At 40.0% G+C, this 20,852-nt stretch overlaps 1 protein-coding gene across 5 annotated transcripts in view; it reads right to left on the reverse strand.

The window, feature by feature from the left end:
* The window catches only part of TESK2 (testis associated actin remodelling kinase 2), a 76,413-nt gene that overhangs the window by 18,324 nt on the left and 37,237 nt on the right, over positions 1-20,852 (reverse strand). For 4 of the 5 annotated variants that reach the window (XM_054637965.2, XM_054637968.2, XM_054637969.2 and 1 more), the window contains one exon: positions 5,086-5,232. In XM_054637965.2, the coding sequence (XP_054493940.1) occupies positions 5,086-5,232 (147 nt within the window). Of the gene's footprint in view, positions 1-5,085; positions 5,233-20,097; positions 20,198-20,852 lie in introns of all 5 variants that reach the window. The other variant, XM_077182457.1, reaches the window with a different exon arrangement.

The raw sequence follows: 20,852 nt of genomic DNA on the forward strand, positions 1-20,852 counted from the left end.
AATGCAAAGAGTCTCTCAAACAACTGCCTATGAAATGAAATGCCAAGCAGCTTCACAACATGAGCTTTGAGAAAGGACTTTTGACTTACTATTGCACTATTTGTATAAGCTGCAAGGCAATAAAACTTGGTGACCTTTTCAGGCTTTCTTTCTGGATCTCTACAGAGCTCTATGTCTTTCCTTTGGCAGCTCACACTGTCAAAGAGGGCAGTATTTGACTTCAGCTGAGTTTTTGAGGGGTTTTTTCCTCCCAAAATAGGGACCTCATCAGTCCTTCCAGAGGCAATCTCTTAATAGAAGCAAGGAGCTCTGTACATGAGTCTGAAAGAGTTAACAGAGCTGTTTATAGCTGTTTATGCAGACAGATGTGAAAGAACATAAAGCCCCCTTTGTGTGTTACAGGAGCTTAACATCTGCTTTGCACAGCATAATCCTACTAAGACCAATGCAATATTCTACCCCCCCTTTTATATAAACAAAAATGAAAATAGACTCAAGAGTTTCAGAGTTAAAAATAAGTTGCTTAGATAAAGAAACATCATTGTTTTATTTTATGATATTACATACAAGCTAAACTCCCCAGAGATTTTAGTGCACTCCAGAAAACACAGAAATGCCACTGCAGTGTCATTTGCAACCTTCTGCTGACTGTTACCAAATTAAAATACTTAAAGGCCAATTGAGATGTATCAGCTGTTCAAAAAGTGTCCCCTATTTCCCCCAGGAGAAACCCCACTGAGAATTAAATGTGTAACAGGAAGTTTACAGTACTAGATACACTTTTGAAACTATTATGCTTAAGGGAGAGGTTCCATTTGCTTCCCGAAGTATCAGTAGAAGTTTAGTATTGAGACTATCATTAGAAATAGACATCTGTAACAGCTAAATTTTTCAGTACAAAATATCCAGACAAAAAGCTTATTCAAGCACAAAGGGAACCTTGCAACTGCAGCACCAACTTTGAGACTCATCAGACAAAGGTGCTGTTCATGGCCATGGGGTTTATTTTGTTTTAAAGAAGCAAACAGCATACACGGTAGGAAGGCAGGGCATGTCACTTTCAAGCCCAAAGGCAGTAAATTTATGTTACATCAGATAATCCACAGTAATTGCTTACACACATGACTCTGTCCCATAGTAACTGAGACTGCTCCTCTCTCAGTGAGAGAAGGCTGAGCCATTACACACTGTGAAGTGAAAGCAGATGTTGGCAGGAATACACACACATGTTTTTATATATATATATATGCCTGGAGATTACAATTTCTCCATAGATTTTATCATCAATGGAACTCACAATGTTCCCCAAAACTGCTCACAACCTACTATTGATTATAAAACCTGGTTTTCAATTATATATAATTCTGCAAAATTAAAAGGCGTTTGTTTGGAGGTTTGCCCGTTTGTTTTTAATCAAGAGTTTTGGTAGTGGATTTTTAGGGAGGGAGTGTAAACTGTCCAAATATCAGTCTATGGTATCATACTGAATTAGGCATGTTCTCAACGTGAAATGTGATGAGACCACTGTATAAGATGGTTCTGTTGCCACCTCTGCAAAGAGTAGACTGGAACAGAGTAGAACAGTATATGCTGTGTGAGGAATTTGAGAGCACCACTAAGGTGACAAGACAGAGCACAAGCCCAAGCCAGGGACTGGCAGGGACCAAGACCAGGGAATAAGCCAACAAGGCTGGCTGTCAGAACCCATCTGTGGCTTCATTTCCATGTAAATCTTTTCATGACAAGTCAAAAGTGCGGACACCACATTTCCAACCCTATAAAAAGTCCAAGCCACTCTGCCCACACCCCTACTCTGTGCAGGCTGCAAATGGCCAGTCTGACCACTTGTACCTCCTGACAGATTCAAGCCAGGCTGTTGCTATCAGCTAGGGCAGCTCAGCCTGATCAGCTGCAGCAGCCCAAGCCCAGAGCCCAGGCACTGAGCTGCTCATGACATGGGGAAGCAGCAGCTGTCGGGGCAGCACATCCCTTCTAACCAGAGCTGCCTCTCTTTCTGACAGAAGGCCATGGGGAAGGGCACCAGTGGGAGATGAGGGCTGACATGCCCCTGGGCTGTCACATCGACTATAATGACCTACATCTACTCTTCTCTACCATTCTTCCCTCTGGCCTCCTGCAGTATCAATGCTGTTCTGTTCCTCTCCACATGGTGCAATTAGGAAGCGAGATCACCCTGCTATATACTAATGGCCCAACCCACTTATTTTCCAATCTCAGATTGGCAAGGGACAGGAACTTTTCTTTCTTAAAAATTGTTAGGCAGCAAATACATTGACACATATAATTCTAAGAGCAAGACAACTCTGCTGCCATAACTGACACAGTAAAATTTATGTATGACACCATCCACTCCAGGAAGCTGCAGGAATTGGAAGTTTACCAGAAACAGAAAGGCAGAAGTATGGGTCTAAATTAATTGAAATTAGTAAAATTCATATTAAGGGACAGTTCGCAGTGGGCTGTTGTCCCAAGTGTAACATGTAAAGCATGGAGACATTCCTGCACAGAAAGTCTCAGTTTCATTCTGTTCACACTTCAGTCAAGGCCAGCAAGTTTCATAGAAAAATACTCCATTCTCCCACCTTACAAACTCAGCCTGTTCTGACTTTTGCAGATGTCTAAACCCTTGTCTTTGGCTTCATTTGAATAATAAAGACATCCCATCAATTAGTGAAGTTTACTGAAGAAAGAAGGACAATACAGAATAGTATTGAATTTGCCCTTGTTCAGTCCAAGTTTTCTCCCAAGGCAAGAGTCCATCACATCTTCCTTCAGCTTGCTCACACACTATTTACTAGTAAGAATGAAGACAACTCATCCATCACCAGTACAAACCTGGTAAAAGCCAAGGCATATTCTCATGCAGTAGCCAAAAGCTGTAGTCTAAGAACTGAACATTTTGGTGACAGGTTTTCCCTATGGTTATTTTCATTGTTTTTCTTTGGAACAAAGTTACTTTTTAAAAACTTACCAGCCAGCAGTGCAAACATTTGCCCAAAAGGGGAGTAGTTTGCCCAACACATTTACAGTTTATTTCATCAATACCTTAATAAGCTAATAAAATTAATGAGTTGTTTAAGGCCAGGTGCTTCATCTACTTCCTTTCCAAACAGAACAAGGAAAGTGGAAACATGACATAAAAAAATTAATAAACTTAAAAAAACCAAAACAACACAAAACCAACCCAAAAATCCCCAAGAAATTTAAAAAACACAGACTATAGCTGTCATCAATTAAATTCTGTATTATTCTTAAAGCAAACAGCTTCTGATGTGACCCACACAGATACTATAACTTTAGTGCTAAGAACCACCCAAATATAGCATAACTGCTAGTGAATTCTTTGGGTTTGATTTGTTGTTCATTTGTTTTTGAATAACCTCAACTACTTCCCGTGGCCTCTGATGAGTTTGCTCTTCCCGGGACATCCCGCACCCCTCCCAGCGGGTGCAGCTTTCCAAACAATTGGCATTCAACAATAGATAACAGTGAAGCACTGGCAGGGCAGCACCAGAGAATGACATACAGTTATGTAAAGCTGGGAACAAAGGCATTCACAGGGAGCCCAGGAACTGGATTTTCATATGACTGACCATCACAGAATGTGTTACAATAAATGCTGCAGGCACTCAGTTCTCCTTAGTTACTTGGGTTCCTTGCAGTAACTCTACTCTTAAATGCACTAAAATACATCCTGAACTGAAAGAGAAAGGGGAATACCAAGTTGTCTTTTCAGATATTTTTATGGATCTCTTACCTGCACACACCAAGGTGACTGAAATGGAGCTTTCTGAGTGTATCATGTCAAAGTGACATGACTCCAAGTCTGGGCATTTTTCATAAATTTGATATTCTTCCTTACAGAATTCAGTGCCTTTCACTTGAAAGAACAGCCAAGAAAGTATTTTATGACTTCACCAAAATACTTCTTTCATCTACCAGCTGAACTGTTTTTTTTCACCTTGACTAAATGCAGACTCTACATCTGTTTAACACTGCACTAAGGAAGCTTTAGAAAAACCCCTAAAACTGTAGTAGCCTCATTGATAAACACACTCTGTGTTGTGGTTGTATTTCTAAAAAATGTTTCTAATCCTAAAAAATAATTCCTTTTAGACTAAATTAAAATTCTTCTGGATGCTTCTGATTGAAGTGACATGATGAAGCCTTCTCAAGAAGAGTTTTGAAAGACTTTCATGTTGCAGGCCCCCAGTGAATTTAAACCAGCTCATTAGCACCAGACAAGAGGACAGGCAGGACAGCAAAGCTTCAGTACAGGCTGCAATGGGTGGTAAGAGCCAGTGTGAATACTGGGACAATCTGCTCACACAGCTCAGTGCTCCTATGTCAATATTTCTAGCTGAGCTTGAATTATCCAGCTACTTCAGCCAACTAAATTCATGCAGCATGTCACCAGAACAGCTAGGAAAAAGAAAATCCACGACCACTGAAAACTCTGCCACTGATATATTATTCTGGAAAAAAAAAATCAGAACTTGAAAATTTTAGGCAAACTATATTGATCTTACTGACTTTAAAAATGAAAGAAACATAAACCAGGATCGTACATAGCACTTAAGGCAGAATTAGTAATGAAAGGTCACTCTTCCTACAGAAGATTTGTGAAATACACAGGGAAACAAAAACAACAAGGAGATTTTGAAGTGCGTTTGTAATAATCCCCTCAATTTGGGTTCTTTATATGATTAACCTGTTCCAAATGTTAGATTGTTGTGCTTAATTATCCAGGGATTTAAATACTTTACTGAACCAGAATTCAGAACTAGAAAGCTCTGCAGCTGCTTTATGAGAAATCCTAATCTGAACTCATTTAAGGGATGATCTTCCTTCATGATAACAATTTCTCTAGTTTCCATACAAACTATGAACATGTTTTGAGGAGAGTTTTCATTCTACAGACAGAATTTCAATTTGTTTCTCAAAATGTCTTAGATCACACCTTATATAATAGCAATTCTCTGCAAGGAATGGAGGAAGGGAGAAAACCCAACAATCAGTAACAGTACCTTCATTAGGAAGTTCCCTTAATTTTATAAACAGTACCTTGGATGTAAGGTCCCGGTGGAAAATGCCTTTATAGTGAAGATAACTGATTCCCATAGCAATGTCATATGCCAGTTTCACCCTCACCGTCCAGGGCAGATGCTGGTTGCCATCTAGTAGCTGTTCCAGGTTACCACAATTGATGTACTGAAAAGACAAAGTGACATTTGTAATTAATTATTTAACTTAATATTTTGTCAGGAATGTAAAATTCATCACTACAACAAGTAACTTCAGCTCAGTTACATATTAAAACCTTTTTTTCATATGGGCTTGGCAGGCACAAAGTTTGCAGATCAAGAGAAGTTGAAAATGTCTCCCTTCACCACCTGTACCAACACCCTTATGTTAAAGAGGCAACAGCCACCACTGTATTAACTCTGTGGATTTAAATAGACCCTTCAGAAACCCCTGCAATATCCTATCACTCTCATTTCAGCTTGAGGAAAATTAGGGCAAAAAAACAATGCAGAGCTGACTTTCATATAGAATTAATCAACAAAGGCAGAGGTAAGCATCCAAGTGTAGGTCATGGAGCCTGATCAAGTTTCCTTAAACTGAGACAGCATCAAAGAAAATATTACAATGTGCTGCTCTAAGTTCTATTTTTTCACTCTGTATCTACGAGTTCTAATTAGCAATATGATTCCCAGTGTGTTCAGTACTACATCAACCCCATCAAATGGTGGCCCTCACAAAAAGGAGAGCACAATAAGGGAAAGATAAATGCTACAACAGACAGTGAAACAAAGCAGCACCTAAATGATTCTAAGTAATATAGCCCAGGTTAAGACAAGGCAACTCCAGTGCTGGAATAATCACTACAGCAGCACAGCTTATGCTTTATGTATAGACCCTTTATAGCACATCAGCAGCTACATAGTGTTTAAATTGCTTCTTGTTACACTCCCAGCCCTAGTCCCCCACCAGAGACCAGGCAAAGAGAGTAGCTCACTCCAGAAGGAAAACCTGGCAACAATGCAGTGACTTCTGTCAAGGAAACCCAAGTGAAGCAGACAGGACAATTTGCTCCCATGCCTGGCCCACACATGTATCCCTGTGCCAGACTGCCCCAACTTCACTTCTTTGTGCCACACAGGTCTCCAACTCTCTCTCAAACGACTTTCCTGTGTCATTCACTTGGACAAAACATGTGGCATCATTCTCACGTTTAAAAAAAAAACCACCAAAACTCCTTAAATTGCAGCTCTTGTTGCTTCAGAAACTTGGAACCTGCTTGTATTTTATTGCTCTTTCTTGTGTCTTGGAGCCTGGGACACCAGGCAAACATGAGCCATACACCCTGCAGTGTGGATGGATGTAGCTGATCTCCCGAGGCTGTGCTACAGCAAGGAAAGAACACACACAAGTTGGGCTCTACTGGTAACTCTGGGGGTCACAGGTCACCTCCTGCACAGGCTGCAAGAAACAGCTTCTTCCTTACAGCTCGGGTCCACCCACTGCTGATCTCACTAGTGGATTTTGAAAACCCTTTCAGCAGATACACAAGTAACTATTTGAGGAGGCAAAATTGTCGGGGCAGAGGAGGTACCAAGCGATTTTACCTGGCACAGAACCCATCGAGAGGGGGCGCCACGAGGCAGCCGGGGGCTCCTGCGCGCATCCCTCGGGAACGGGGCTCATCCCAGCCCGTGCACGGCAGCGCATGGCACGGGCAGCCCAGGCCATGCCCCCTTCTCTCCAGAACAACCTACTCCTTGTGTTGGAGTTCCTGTGCCAGGAGAGCAGAGCAGCTCTGCAATAGGTCACTCTGAGGCTATGCAATCTCCATCCTTGGAGATTTTCAAGACCAACTAGAGCTGTAGCCAACCTGGTTCAATGCTGGAAACAATGCTGCTTTGAGCTTTTCCAGCTTTGATCTCTCTCATTTCTTTTATCTGAACCCCTAGGGGAACTAGATGACTTTATAGAGCACACAAGAAAAAAAAACCCAAAATATAAAAAACAATTTTATTTTTTAATAAAATTAGATTTAAAAAAAAAAAACATAAGTTGCTATCATGCTTAAGTCAAAAACAGCAACTAAGATTTCTACAGTAACATGTTATAGATTCCCAGCCTCCTTGAAACAGTGCAAACAGCACCTCTCATCTAGTCAAGTTCAAATCAGAACAATACTGACCAACCTGAAACAGAAAGCACCAAAGCACCTGGCTGAATAATTCAATTATAGAATGACACTTAGCAAATATCTCAAACCATTTTACCTTTCTGACAGGCCAGTAACATCCATAAAGCACCACCATACTTGAATTCATTGGAAAGACAATGCAAGGGGGGAGGGAATCACTGACCTAGCTTCCATTTTCTGTTCTCTGAACTGTGCCATTCCATGACACAAATTGCTCCAGAAATGCTAATAAACAAGCAGCCCCTAGGAGTATTGACACACACAATGAAATGGGACAATAGCTGGCTACTATATCGAGCATGCTCTTGCTTTCCTTTTCAACACAGCAGCCTACTGATTTGATCCATTGTTGCCATATTAGTTAAATGCATCCAATACATACATTCCTGCAGCACTCTTCCAGTCAAACAGGCTTGCAGGGTCATTCACCCATCTTAACTGCAAGGACTAGATTCTAGCATGGGCTGGGGGACAGCTGACACACACATTGCACACAGCATCCATGAGCTACAAAAGTGACAGTCAAACCTGTTTCTAGCAGATCTACAAAAACCCACCAGGCTTCCTTGCCACCCAGCAAGTGCACAGCCCTCATTTATCAGAGATGTGAGTTCTACCTTTGGCTCTAATTTCTACACATGTGAAGCACATGAGACTAACCAGCAAGTGAACAACAAAACTAAGATTTTCCTAGACATCTTCAGTTGATTTCAGGTTTTAGCTGGCCAGCAGGTAATATTTGCATGCAGAGACCAGAATTGTTCCTAAGGCAAGCACTGCACAGTGCTCCCTCAGTGTCACGTAAGTAATCCAATTCTTCCAGTCACTCAGGCTGACAATGCAAACAGCCAGCCTGATGGCCTATTTTTTCAGAGGACTTCAACAATGCCTTTTCAGGACAGACACAAAACTATGTACATTACTTCCTAATTGCCAGTGCAACTGAAAGAGAAATACTTGTTTTCAATCTCTTACTGGCACAAATCAGCTCTGTGTGGTAAGAATATCCTGAAGGATAGAAAATGCACCTCTCCCAAAGAGAACACTGGATTTTATTCTGTCCCTGACACAGTACTGGTACAGTAAGGCTACAGCACACACATTATCTCAAAACATTATTCTACTACAACAACAACAGCAGCCATCACATAAGTGTACAAGCAATTGGAACAGAGATCTGACTGGGCTAGGACAATGAAACCAAAGGGCACTACATTTCTTAGAGACATCACAGCTAAATGGAGCAGTGTTCAGACCTTTTCAAACTCTGTATCATCAGGTTGCAGTGAAACAGCTACCCATTATTCCTCATGCTACTTTTCTGTCATGTAACTGGACACCAACAGCCAGCTTATCTAGTTGCCAGTCTGAAAGCAACAGCTATAGGTTGTTTGTTTTTGCATTTACTACAACTTAACACAGAATGTTGAACACTGGTTTAAAAGATCTTGGCATTTTAGTCCACAAAAATATTCTTTCTTTAAAAAATCCGAGGTAAGAGCTCATACCTTTGTTGTGAAAACAAAAGTTCAGCTAAACTGCATTTCTGGTACCTCTCCCAAATGTTATGAAGAAAGAGGGCAGTAGCTCCTTTGAAGGACAAGTTACTCAGAAGCTCAGCCAAGCACAGATGATTTCTGGATCAAAGAACCTTGAAGAGGTTTCTGATGTTATTGTTTACTGCTGTGAAATGCAGAAGCAGCAGTGTATAACTTATCCCCATACAACAGTCATGCTACTTTAACCTAAAATCAGCATAATAGAACTGCTGCCTCATAACACAATTGCAGTCCCATTATCAGACTCCAGCATATAACAGTACTTACACACAGCATTACATGCTTCATTTCAAGAGACTAATAATGAACTTCAGCTGTCAGATAATACCCAACTTCAGCTGTCAGATTTTAGCTTCAAAAACCAAAATAGTAGTTTGAACACTAATATGAGAACTAATAGCTCTTAAAGAAAAGGCACATCAGATTCACACAATTCTACCAGTTATTTCTCAAAAACAAAGACTCCAAATATTGCCAAGTCTGAGCGAGAAGACTGATGGGAATTGCAAAGAGTTTCCAATGCTATTTTGAAAACCAATGCTGTTTCAGTGTGTAGGTCTGATATAAATAAGCCAACAGATACGACACAGGAAAGCCAAAAGAAAAAATTTGGCCTGCTATTTAGATGACTTTAAATGTCACTGCCTGTCATTTGAAAAGCAACAAATAACCACAAGACACTCCTGTACTGTTGGCCAATTGTTGCAAAAGACAAGGCTTTAAGTGGTTAAGAAAAGTAGGTGTGGAGAGTGCATTTAAGGTGACAAACCAAATGAGGCAAATAAAGAGCAAGAGATCCAGGGACCCAGAACACAACAAGACAAACACTGAGATAGCAACAAATGAATATACTGCAAAAACACATTGAAGAAACAGGTAGAGATGCAGGAGAAAAGAGAAACTAGAATTGTGGCAGTAGCACCTTCTGCATGGAGAAGGAAGAGAGACATCAGAGCAAAATCCAGAATAAGTAGTTATGCTCTGAAGGGAGACCTGGAAAGCAAAATAAAGTATTGCAGACATTATTGACGAAAGCATGAAAGACTGTCAAAATAGACAGAGCTTGCATATTTGTATCATTTCTAATGCTGGAAGTAAGAAGGAAACTCTCATGCCTAATAAAAGGAAGCTGAGAGCTTTTCACTAAGCTTTCTGCAGAACTTTAAAACCACTTTTAGACCACCTGTCTCAAGGAAGACACAACCGCATCTTCAGTTCTCTTATGTTTAACAGTCACCTGTCACACTCTGCAGTCTCTGAGTGACTGCTCTGAAGGTTTCTGCCTTCTGCACAGGCCAATGGACCCTTCTGCCACAACTGGCATAACTAGCTACAGTGGAAGGACTGGAGGTTTCGTCCTTTCCCCAAACTGTTTTCATTACCTTCAGCTGTGCAGAACTGGAGAAGAAAGACAGGATCATTATGTTCAAAACTACAATACGAGATACTACAAGTTGATACAGCGAGATTGACAATGAGATTAATTTTTTTAAAATTTGAAGTTGGTTCCTAGACCTCCAGTTGTTAAAAATCCCACAATTAAAAAATCTACAAAACCACCTGACCCAAGTACCCTTCCATTTCCATTAATTGTTTTAAACAAAACAAATTAATCATTGAAACAGAACAAGTTGGATATTGAATTTGGGCTGTGTGAGTATACTTTTGCTCAGCAGGTCAACTAATGTTGCCATGGAGAAACACACAAATACTGAAAGAGAACACAGGTGAAGCAAACACATTTCAGAACAAAGATCAAACTTTTTAATGAGGGATCACAAGGGCACAAGTGGCTTGGAAGAACAGCTTGATTGAAAGAACAGAAGCAAAACCAAAAGTCTGCATCTGAAGGCTCCTTTACTTTCCTGCTCCCCAGTTCCTGAAAACTGAAGGAAAAGAATCTGTCACCTAAAAGCAATTTCTCATCTGCTTTTCTACCAATACAAACAATCGTGTTCTTTAATAAAAAATGGTGTATTTTCTTTAAAGGTGTTAACGATGACAGGATTAAAATAAATTTAAGTGCCAGATATTCACAGAGGAAAGGGTCAGCTTTGTTAACTGCCATAGCCTGGTCACTCTTCAGAACTCAGAACCAAAAGCCAAGAAATGCAACAGATCTACCTCTGTTTCTTCTTCTCTGTCAGTTGTGGCATTGATTAATTCATTGGCTCCTCCTTCTGAAAAGGCATGTACAGGCATGGCTTCTTTTATAAGAGCAAACAAGAATTAACATGCACTAACTCAGGAAGGAGCTGTAATGAAACCCATTTGTTGCATTCCAAGCATTCAAGCGTTGGCATGGAAAAGAATTCAGCAAGATTTGTCTTCCTTTAATTCTCTAATTCCAACAGCTCTTATGGTCAGTATGCTGAATTGAGCCCTTTTCTGTCATTCCATTCAATCAAAATGTAATGTTCACTTGGCTACTTGCTGCTACGAACAGATTCTTGTTGGTAAGTCTTCAGCTGAGGCACATAGCAACAATGCACTGCTGCAACCCACATGGATGAGGGCAGTTTTCTGGATGCTCACTCATACTCAGGTCTGAAATACTGCAGGAAACAAGCTTATTTTGGTGGAACCGGAAAACACTCCCAGTATATCTATACAAACTGACCTTGATAACCATTTTTCCTGTAATTATATTAGTAGAAAAAAAAACAGAAAGCAAAGAAGACCTAACAAAAACCCCTGCATTTATAATCTGAAGTCACAACCGTTTGGATTCTAAGTGGAGCCCAGTCTCAGTGCAGATAAGAATCTGGAATATGGCATAAATTAGCACACAGGCATAGAAGAGAAAGTACCTTGTTGCTGACACAGGCAAGAGAAACAGCATCTCTACAATAACACTTCTGTTAAGAGCAGAAGGCTCTAGCCACACTGACAGCATTTCAAACATACTGAACTCAGTTCTGCTGAGAAGCTGCAATTCCTAGCAATGAGCTTCTCATTTAAATAAGGTCTTTCTCACCTTCCCCACATAAATAACAGCAGCAGCAGCCCACAGATTATATGGCTGCAAGATGGCAGAAAAATAACCTCTTCGCTTCACTTTTTGAAGTCTGAAACAGCTACAAGGATCTACTGAGAGCAAAACTTACAGCACATGAACACCTCTCATAGTACAAACTTTAAATTCTGCATAAAGAATACTCTCTTTGAGCTGTTTCAGAGTACTTTTCCAAACCTCAACACTCCCACATCCCCTCAACATATACACTTACATTTGAGGGTGCTCAAACGCTTTATTGGGAATTATAGAAGGCACCAAGATCCTCTATTATTATTGATGTGCAAAAACAAACATTAAAGGAGTTTCTGAATGTTTTGGATGGCTGATAAGTAAAGCAAAATGAGGAAGTGAAACTACAGAACACTCGTTAATTCAAGAGTATGTTTCCTGGGATCCAGACTGAAAAGGGGGGAAATAAGAGAAAGCACTACATACAAACTAAATTTACTGAAAATATGTGAGAAAAAAATTGCAAGGCAAAAAGTTAAGCAACCAGCATCACAGTACCTAACTGGACTGCCTCTCTTCATATAGAGAAGTAACAGGAAAATCTAGTGCCCAAGACAGTGTTCAGTTCTCCTCCTCTCTGTCCCCCCCATACCATGACAGCTGAGAAGTTTACATCTCCTCACTTTTTTCAACCTAGCCACCAGTAAATGAATTTGGAGGTTGAAATACAAAAATGTTTTTCTGTCTTGCTTGAGGCGATGGCAAGTGGTCCAGTCAGCTTACAGTGAGTGTCAAAACAGAGATATTAAAAACCCCTCCCCAAAAACACCCACACAACCCACACACAGAGCACCCACCCACATGTGTGTGCCTCACACATGGGCAGAAGGGAGACAAGGAATGAGACAATGGAACTTGCTTGTTTGCAGTTGAACATTTATCTGCCTCTTATCTTTCTTCTATCCTTGAGACATTCTAGAAAGGAGGAAGAGGTTAGCACCAGCAAGATATTTAGTAAGTCTTCCTCAGAACACAACATATTTAGATGCTCCTATCTCAAATAATATAATGAATAAAAGGCTTGTGCACTGTTACAGGCTCTGAAGCGATAAAACAAGTCAGTCATCCTCCTGTGAGAGAGGAGGGGGAAATAATTAAAGCCAAGGTATAGCCTGCAGAGCCAAGATTTAATTTTTAAAAATAGAGGAGAGGAAGGGAGAAAAGCTCAGAAGTTCTCACTGAAATAACTAGTTGCTCATCACTTCTCATCTAGCACCTGCATGCATAATATAGACTGTGCACCTCAAGTTAGACTTTTAGTTTTAAAGTCTTGGCTTCTGCTTTACATGAGGACTTCTTTAGTGTCTCTGATTATAGCTCTTTTTACATCTGAACTTTCTTTTTGTGAGAACCCACCCTTCTTGCCTAACCACACAGTGCAGATGCATCTAAGCAGCTTCCCACTGCCTGCAGCACAATGCAGGGCTCACACAGCTTTCACTGCTTCTCTGCTTTTAGTAAAAGCACAGACTTGGTCTGGAGAGCTGTCCCCGTGTGTTTAACCTACCTGCTCACCATCAGCCCACAGCAGGTTTTTCCTTCAACTGACCTGCCAGCTTCTCTCCTCAGAGAGGGCCTGTAAATGCCAGCTTGTGTCCTCCAGAAGGCAATGTTTTTGTCAGCTTTTTGCTTCCTGTAACTGAGCTTTTTACTGCAATTTTTGAGAATCAATTCCACCTTTCTGTCTTCAGAATAAAGTGTCATGACAGGTAGAGTAACATGAATTTCCTTCCAAAATGCATTCTGTGTGGCCAGGTACAACCCACCCAAACAGATTTTTAAAAATTCTTTGTTAAGTGTTTTTCTGGAAACCCACATCTTTGATCACTGCCATCAGACAAGATGGTTAGCTTTCATTTATTAAAAAAAAAAAAAAAGTAAGCAAGCATTAGATGAAGGGGGAAAAAATTGAAATATCACCTAACTTAAATAAGGTCCTTTATATGCTTTCCAAAAACCTCACTTTTGATATTTAAGGACTCAAAACTGCAGAGCTACAAATCAGAGAGACTTAGCTGAAACTCCTGTGGAGACCTGTATCATTTTTGCTGGAGAAAGAACCAAAGGGTCAAGCACACCACATATGCCACAACATGAAGCTGCAAGAGTATGAACTGGAGGTGGAATTTCAGTCAGAACACTAAATTTCCTGCCTCCTGTCATTGAAAGCCAGGCCCCCTTGTGTGATTTTAAATGGACTTTTTTGGTATGTGCAGCACATCAAGCTGTGTTTGGGACTGAAGTCTTTTTTCTTTTTAAAAAATGCACAAAAATATCAGGTTTCCAAGGAATTCATATAAAAGTAAAGAATATGTACTTTGTTTAAACTTCTGTGAAATAACTTTACTGTGTTACACACATTGCTTTTTTTTTTTTGGTTACAAAATAATACATGAAGCCTTTAAATTACAACATAAGGCTTAAACGGTGTGACACTTTGTAAAAACCACGACCTTCCCCCTCCCTTTTCTGCAAGTTTCTTAAACTCTACTTACTTTGAACAGTCTCATTTACTTATTACATGTACCATGTTTAGATTTATTCTTGCATCATCAGCCTGACTCAGCTCTCACACACAAGGTACACATAGGTACCAGTCTGCAACTCCTCAGCTGGTTGAACAAGCTCAGTGCAAGTGCCTACAGAATCATTTCAACAAAAAAGGGACATCTTTAGCTGATCAAACAAATGAGGGTGCTCATATTCTTTTGACCTTCACTCAGCTTTCTCAGAGTTGTTAACCTATATTGAACTGTCACTGAAAACTGAATTGTAACTTTTATTGCTTTTTCAAAAAATATAGTTAGGGCAGACACTCCCCTCACTAAGCCAGTACAGCTGGTTTGTCTGGCACTCTCCATTTAACCAGGGCATGGCTGCTTCTAGAGGCACCTGTGCTTCTTGACAGGATCAAGGGACCAGGAATGGTCTCTTCAGTTCTGCAAAATGTGTCTTTCATATGGGGATGTCTCAGGTTGAAGAGAGATGCTGTACTGCTCTGAAGAGAACAAAACCAGAGGAAAAAGGACTCTGCTTTGAAGATGAAACAGTGCCTTGCATAGGACTGAGAAAGGATGAGGTAGAGCTGGGCTGTCAAAGCACAAACTAGATTTGCAGAGAGCACATTCAGCCACTTTTTATAAATTAAACTGAGAACCTAAGTGAACTGTTCCTGACAGTCCATATGCTGTGAAGGGTGCAAAAAGAAGACCAAATATGGCTCAAGTGTTGACAAGTATTTTTAAAATTCTATTATGAACAATCAAGAGATGAAGGGAAGTGTCGGCACCAAACCAAGCTTATAAAAAGAATTATAACTGCATTTTCAAAATGATCAAAGATATAGTAGAAACCATTTTGCAAGTGACACAGAAACCAGTAAGCCCAAGGTCTGTATGTACTACCAAACAAATAACTTGTCCGATACATACACATATCCATCTACTAAATACTCACATTTATAGATATCTATTTTTTGTCAAAATAATTTAAGCAAAAGCTAAAAATTATACTTTGAAAAATGAAATTCAAAGCACGTCCCAAAGCTTTTCACTTTAAAGAATAGGGATTTTTATAATTTCAAAATTATATTGCTAGAGACTTTGCTATCATCTACTGCTAGACGGTTTTTCATCTTATAAACACATTCATATTGGAATATAAACAGAAGCTTCCTAATTTTTCAGCTGTAAGAAAAGTCCCTATATTCCTTTCAGCAGGTAGCTGCTGCATGCAACAACAAAGTTTGTTTGAGTTTTCCTAACTGAGTCCTAGTGTTCATGTGCAATGAAGTAGAAAGCACAGGCAATAGGTTTGTCTTTCTGTACAAGTTTACTTGCTTAGGTTTTTTAACCCCAGAATATTAAGTCAATATTCAGATGTGTCAGTAGGCAGGCACACAGTAACAGCTTTTTGCATCTTGTAGGTTTACCTTATCTCTATTCACCATAGTTTTTATTATTTTAATAAAGGATGATAGCATTAACAAGATATTTAAAAGCACCTACTAACTTGCAACAATTTTTCAGTAGTGAGATAAGTGATTTTTCTCAAGAGCAGAAATATAAAGGGCCATCAAGATGATCAGGATGGAGCACCTCTCCTGTGAGGAAAGGCTGAGAGAATTGGGATTGTTAAGGCTGGGGAAAAAAAGGCTTCAGGGTGACCTAATTGCAGCCTTCCAGTACCTGAAGGGAACCTAGAGTAAAGATGGAGAGAGACCTTTTAAAAGGACAAGCAGGAATGTTTTTAAACTCAGAGTAGGTTTAGATTTAGATCTTAGGAAGAAATTCTTCGCCGTGGGGGTGGTGAGACACCGGCACAGGTTGCTCAGAGAAGCTGTGGATGCCCCATCCCTGGAAGTGTTTAAGACCAGGTTGGATGGGGCTTTGAGCAACCTGGTTTATTGGAAGCTGTCTATGTCCATGGCAGGGGAATTTGAGCAAAATGATTTTTCAAGGTGCCTTTCAACACAAACCATTCTGTGATTCTACGACCAGGCCTTGGCAACCAGCCCCAGTCAGTCCTGCTTGAGCAGGAGGTTGGACCAGGTGACCTCCAGAGGTCCCTTCCAGCCTCACCATTCTGTGATTCTGTGAAAAAAGCACTACACAGACAGCAAACAGCCCTAAGAGACATCTCATGATCTATTCATCCTAATTTAGTGCTGGAAAAAATAATGCCAATGAAATGGAATGATTTCTCACCTTTTACATTACAGACTAGCCTAGTCTTCCTAATACCTGAGCTATTTCCCCATTCTGCTTCAAACCCTACTTTTGCTGCCATGACCTTGCTCTTCTCAGGGCCTACAGTGATTGCTCACACAGTCATTAATGGGGAGTGCAACTACTGCTGCATCAGACAAGGTTACCATTACTCTTCTCTAGAGGTCAAATCCCTGGGCTCTGGTGAAAGGTTTTCTGTTGACCCTGAGGCAAGTACATGCAAGGTCTAACTCTTAATGACTCCTGTAAGGGAAAAGCTAAACAACCCAAACAATCAAATTAACATTTGAATTAACAGAGGAAATAACATAGATATGTGCTGGCTGGACTTCCAGTCTTACAACAAAAGCAGCAAAAAAGGCAAATAAATAATAGCAACAGATACTTCTAGTTTTATACCACATAACCATTCTCATCATCAGAGCATATATTCCTGGAACCAAATTTATCCAGGTCTAAAACTCAAGTCCATTACAGGAAAGATACAAAGTAACCATAGCTTAGCAGGACTCAATACCTCTGACATACTTTCAATAGCGCTAAACTTAACTCTTCTGGCTCTTGGGTTTTACACCTGTGGAGGCCCAGATTGCCTCTGCAGCTACCTTCCAGCACTAGCCCAGCACCACTGAAAGCATTCTTCATTCATAAAGTGAAGCTGTAGCTCCAATTAATGCTACAAAAAGTATCTGAACCACGGAAAAAGAGGATAGAGCCTGCAAGCAGAGGTTTATTACAGCATTAATCCACAGGTCATGTTATTCATTGGCTGAGAGATCACAAGGATAAATTTAATCTGCAGAATTTTATGCATACTTTGAGTTCTTATTAAGTTTACACCACAGCCCTTCTGCTGCATCCTACAGCCAGGAGGCATTTAAAAATTCTGGCTGTCAGTTGTTGGAAGTCATCTGAAAGATCATTTGTCATCATTGCATGATAATCTTTTTTTAAAGTTACTCCAAAGTAAATGCCCTTTTTACACTGTTCTGTATCAAGATTCATTCCCCTAAAGGAAAGATATTTAGAATTAACAGGTATATTCTGTATCTTCTGGGCTGTAAACAGAAACATCCAAGAGAAAGCTTGCATCATTGCTCATGTTGTTCCTCCAGAAAGTCAAAGCAGTGACCAGTACCACAAAACCATAAAACAAATAACTTTACATACTGCCCAAGGCCTTCATGCATTCAAGGAAGATGCTTTATGTATGCAAATGAGACCAAATTGGAGCAGAATTAGGTCCCAAATCTGAGAAGAGATAAAGGAAAAAATTATCTTTAGAGTTCTCCCACCCCTCTGCTTTTTTCCTCCTCCTTTTCCAATACTTCAGTCAGAAGGACTATATAAAGTGTCTAGGAAATATTTCAATAAGCAAGGGGAGGTGATGCACAAGCATTAGTAAGTACAAGATATCAAGGAATACAAACTGATCTGGGAGCCTCTACTCAGTATGGCTTCATTGAACACATTAGGTACAACCTATCTAACATGAATTCAAGGACTTCCCTAATAAATCTCTGAATTGTTGGGGTTTTTTGCTAGAAATTGGACACCAGTATCCAGGAAATAAGTAATATTTTCTAACAGGATGAAAATGAGAGTCCTTCAAATTCTTTTATTTTTCTACTTGGTGCTACCTTAAGCACAGCTGTAATTTTCTCTTCAGTCATGTCCAAGCTCAGACTTACCAACTTCACATCACAGCTATTCTGCTTTTTTTTGGTTTTTTTTTTTTTTTTTTGAGAAATACCACCAGAGCCAACTTATCCAGGAACTAAATGTCAGCTTAGGTAATACCTAAAGCAGGAACAATTCCTTTGCTGCATGAAATATTTGCAGAACAAGTGCTAATATGAACTACAGTTCCAAAGACACCAGTTCTCCAGAGTTGACAGCCTACTGCCAGCACCAAAGCTCAGTTAAATATTTGTAGTGCTACATGAGTAAAACTAAGTTACTCAAACAGTATGAATCACACTGGTGGAACAAAAGTAGGGATTTGAGAGTCTTACAGGAGATGAGGAAAGGAGGGAGCAGGGAAGGAATGGTATTTCAGGCCTTTTTAAAACTCTCACAAGTGTGCAATTGCCATCTGGAAGGCAATTTATGACTACATACATTTACTACTACTACTACTATTTTAACTGTAGCATAAAGCTTCAGAAGAGGAGACCTAAGTGATGTCTGTCTGGTTTTCTCCATTCTAGAGTCAAAGGCTCTCCATAGAAAGATAACCAAGAACTGAGGGGAGGAAAAAAGAAAGAATAATTAAATACTTTTAATTATTTACTCTGCTTGTGAAAGGCTGTATATCAGAAGAACTTTCCCACTTTAAGACCTTCTAGTCCTTGTAAAAGGGCAACTCAGCACCATTGAAACAATTCTGAGATTTTTAAGCTTTCAATATTTTTTTTCTTTCTAATTAGTGCTATCTCCAAAAGTAAAAAAGAAAAAATGCTAAAAAAGGAAGGTCTCCAAAAATCTGAAACTCCACTAATTGCATTTATTGTTTACTTAAATTATTGCTGTTGAGAAGGAAAGCAGAGAAGGGAAGTTCTCCATTATCACCAAAGAACTTACTGAAAACAACCCTCTCTCTTCAAAGGACAGTGGCATTTTCATTACAGTGAGCTTTAGCACTTTTCCCGCTGCCATATGAAACAGCACCTGAAAACCATGACTGCCCAGCTACACTGAGTGCTTCTGATCCCACCCCAGCTATCTGCTGTGGTGTTCCATGAGTCTGACTCTGCCATTCACCAGCAAGGACCAAATGTGAAAGGCTTCAGGAGAGCATCTCAGGCAGCTCTCAGCTCACACAGCTGCTGGCTAAAATAACACTGTGCTACCCCTCCATCACCAACCACATGTTCCTATCACACTGCAACAGCCCTGCTCTCTGCCTGAGAAAGTTCCATTGCATGTCAGATCCCACACTGAGCAATCAGATTGTGGCAGCAGTGCATTTGCACACATTTTTATTATCACCCAGTATGAATTAATAGTCATAAAACTTGTGTTGCAACAATTAACTATTGTCCCCGAAGCACTGCAATTTCAAGATATCCCAATCAACACACAATAACTTTCCATTCCTCATCTTCTATACACACAACTGCCAAGGCTTTCATTTCCTTCCAGAAGGAATTATCAAGCTGTATGATTCATTCTGTGCATATATAAATATACATCTAATTATAACCAGATTTTACCCTGACCTGTCTCTTAGAAATTCAGATAAACCTGTTTAACTGAGTTCAACAAACAATTCAAGATCTGCAAGAAGGTATTAAGTGACTTTTATATGCTAGACTTTATGCTGCTACCTTATCTGTTTCAGTATAATAGCACAGGCCTATAAAACCTACAACACACAAATTTGTTTGTCTTCCATCTAAAATGGATGTTTGCCCATGCAGCCATTCCATGACAGATGTGTATGGGATAAAATCATACACAATTGCTATTGAGCCATGGCTGCTCCCCACTGGCTCAGGCTCCATGTCCCCTGAGCACACAGTGTCTGTCTGTCTGTCTGCTCACCTGGCAGCAGTGCTGAGCTGGCCTCTCAATGCTCTGCAGCATCCCATGCTGACACCAGAGACTCTGCTACTCTGCAAGTTTCTCCAGACTTATGATACTGCTGTGTGCCAGGAAATGGAAGTGAAGAGAGTTGTCAGATTAGGAAAGTGGCTGGAAAACACAGAGAGGCCTGAGGGAAAGGCTGAAATTAGTTTGGAGAGGCATGTGAGTACAGCAGGAAGCACTGCAGATTCCTGTAGCTAAACAGAAACAAACCAGCAGCTTCAGATTAAAGCTGAATGCTGAGAAAGGAATACCCAGTTTCTGGTTTTAGAGAAAACAAGCATGGCAAATCTGTGCTCATGAGCTCAACATTAGTGAGGCAGTCTAATGCCTGCCAGCTCATTTGGGTGATACACCCATTAAAGCATTTACTCTGCTTTCCTTAAATGTTTCTTAACTTAGTGCTTGCAGGGATAGAGGTCCTTGGCAGCCTAAGCTGTTCTGTCAATCTAAGGATATTGAATTACTGCAGAAGAGGCATATACCATAGCTTCTGGCTTGAGAACTTAAAAAAAAAAAAAATTGGATTATCAAAACTGATAAGACTGTGGATTCAGAACAAGGGCAAAGTCCTAATGCAGTCTATAATTAAACATTTCCATTCTTATTTTGAAAAAAAAAAAACCAAAACAAACAGAAATTGCCTCTTGCTCAAGAGTTTTAAAAACAAAAGCCACTTGAGACAGGAAAATTAAATCAACACAAAATGCTGC

Source organism: Agelaius phoeniceus, chromosome 8, assembly GCF_051311805.1.
Source record: "Agelaius phoeniceus isolate bAgePho1 chromosome 8, bAgePho1.hap1, whole genome shotgun sequence".
In the NCBI taxonomy this organism is placed as follows: Eukaryota; Metazoa; Chordata; class Aves; order Passeriformes; family Icteridae; genus Agelaius; species Agelaius phoeniceus.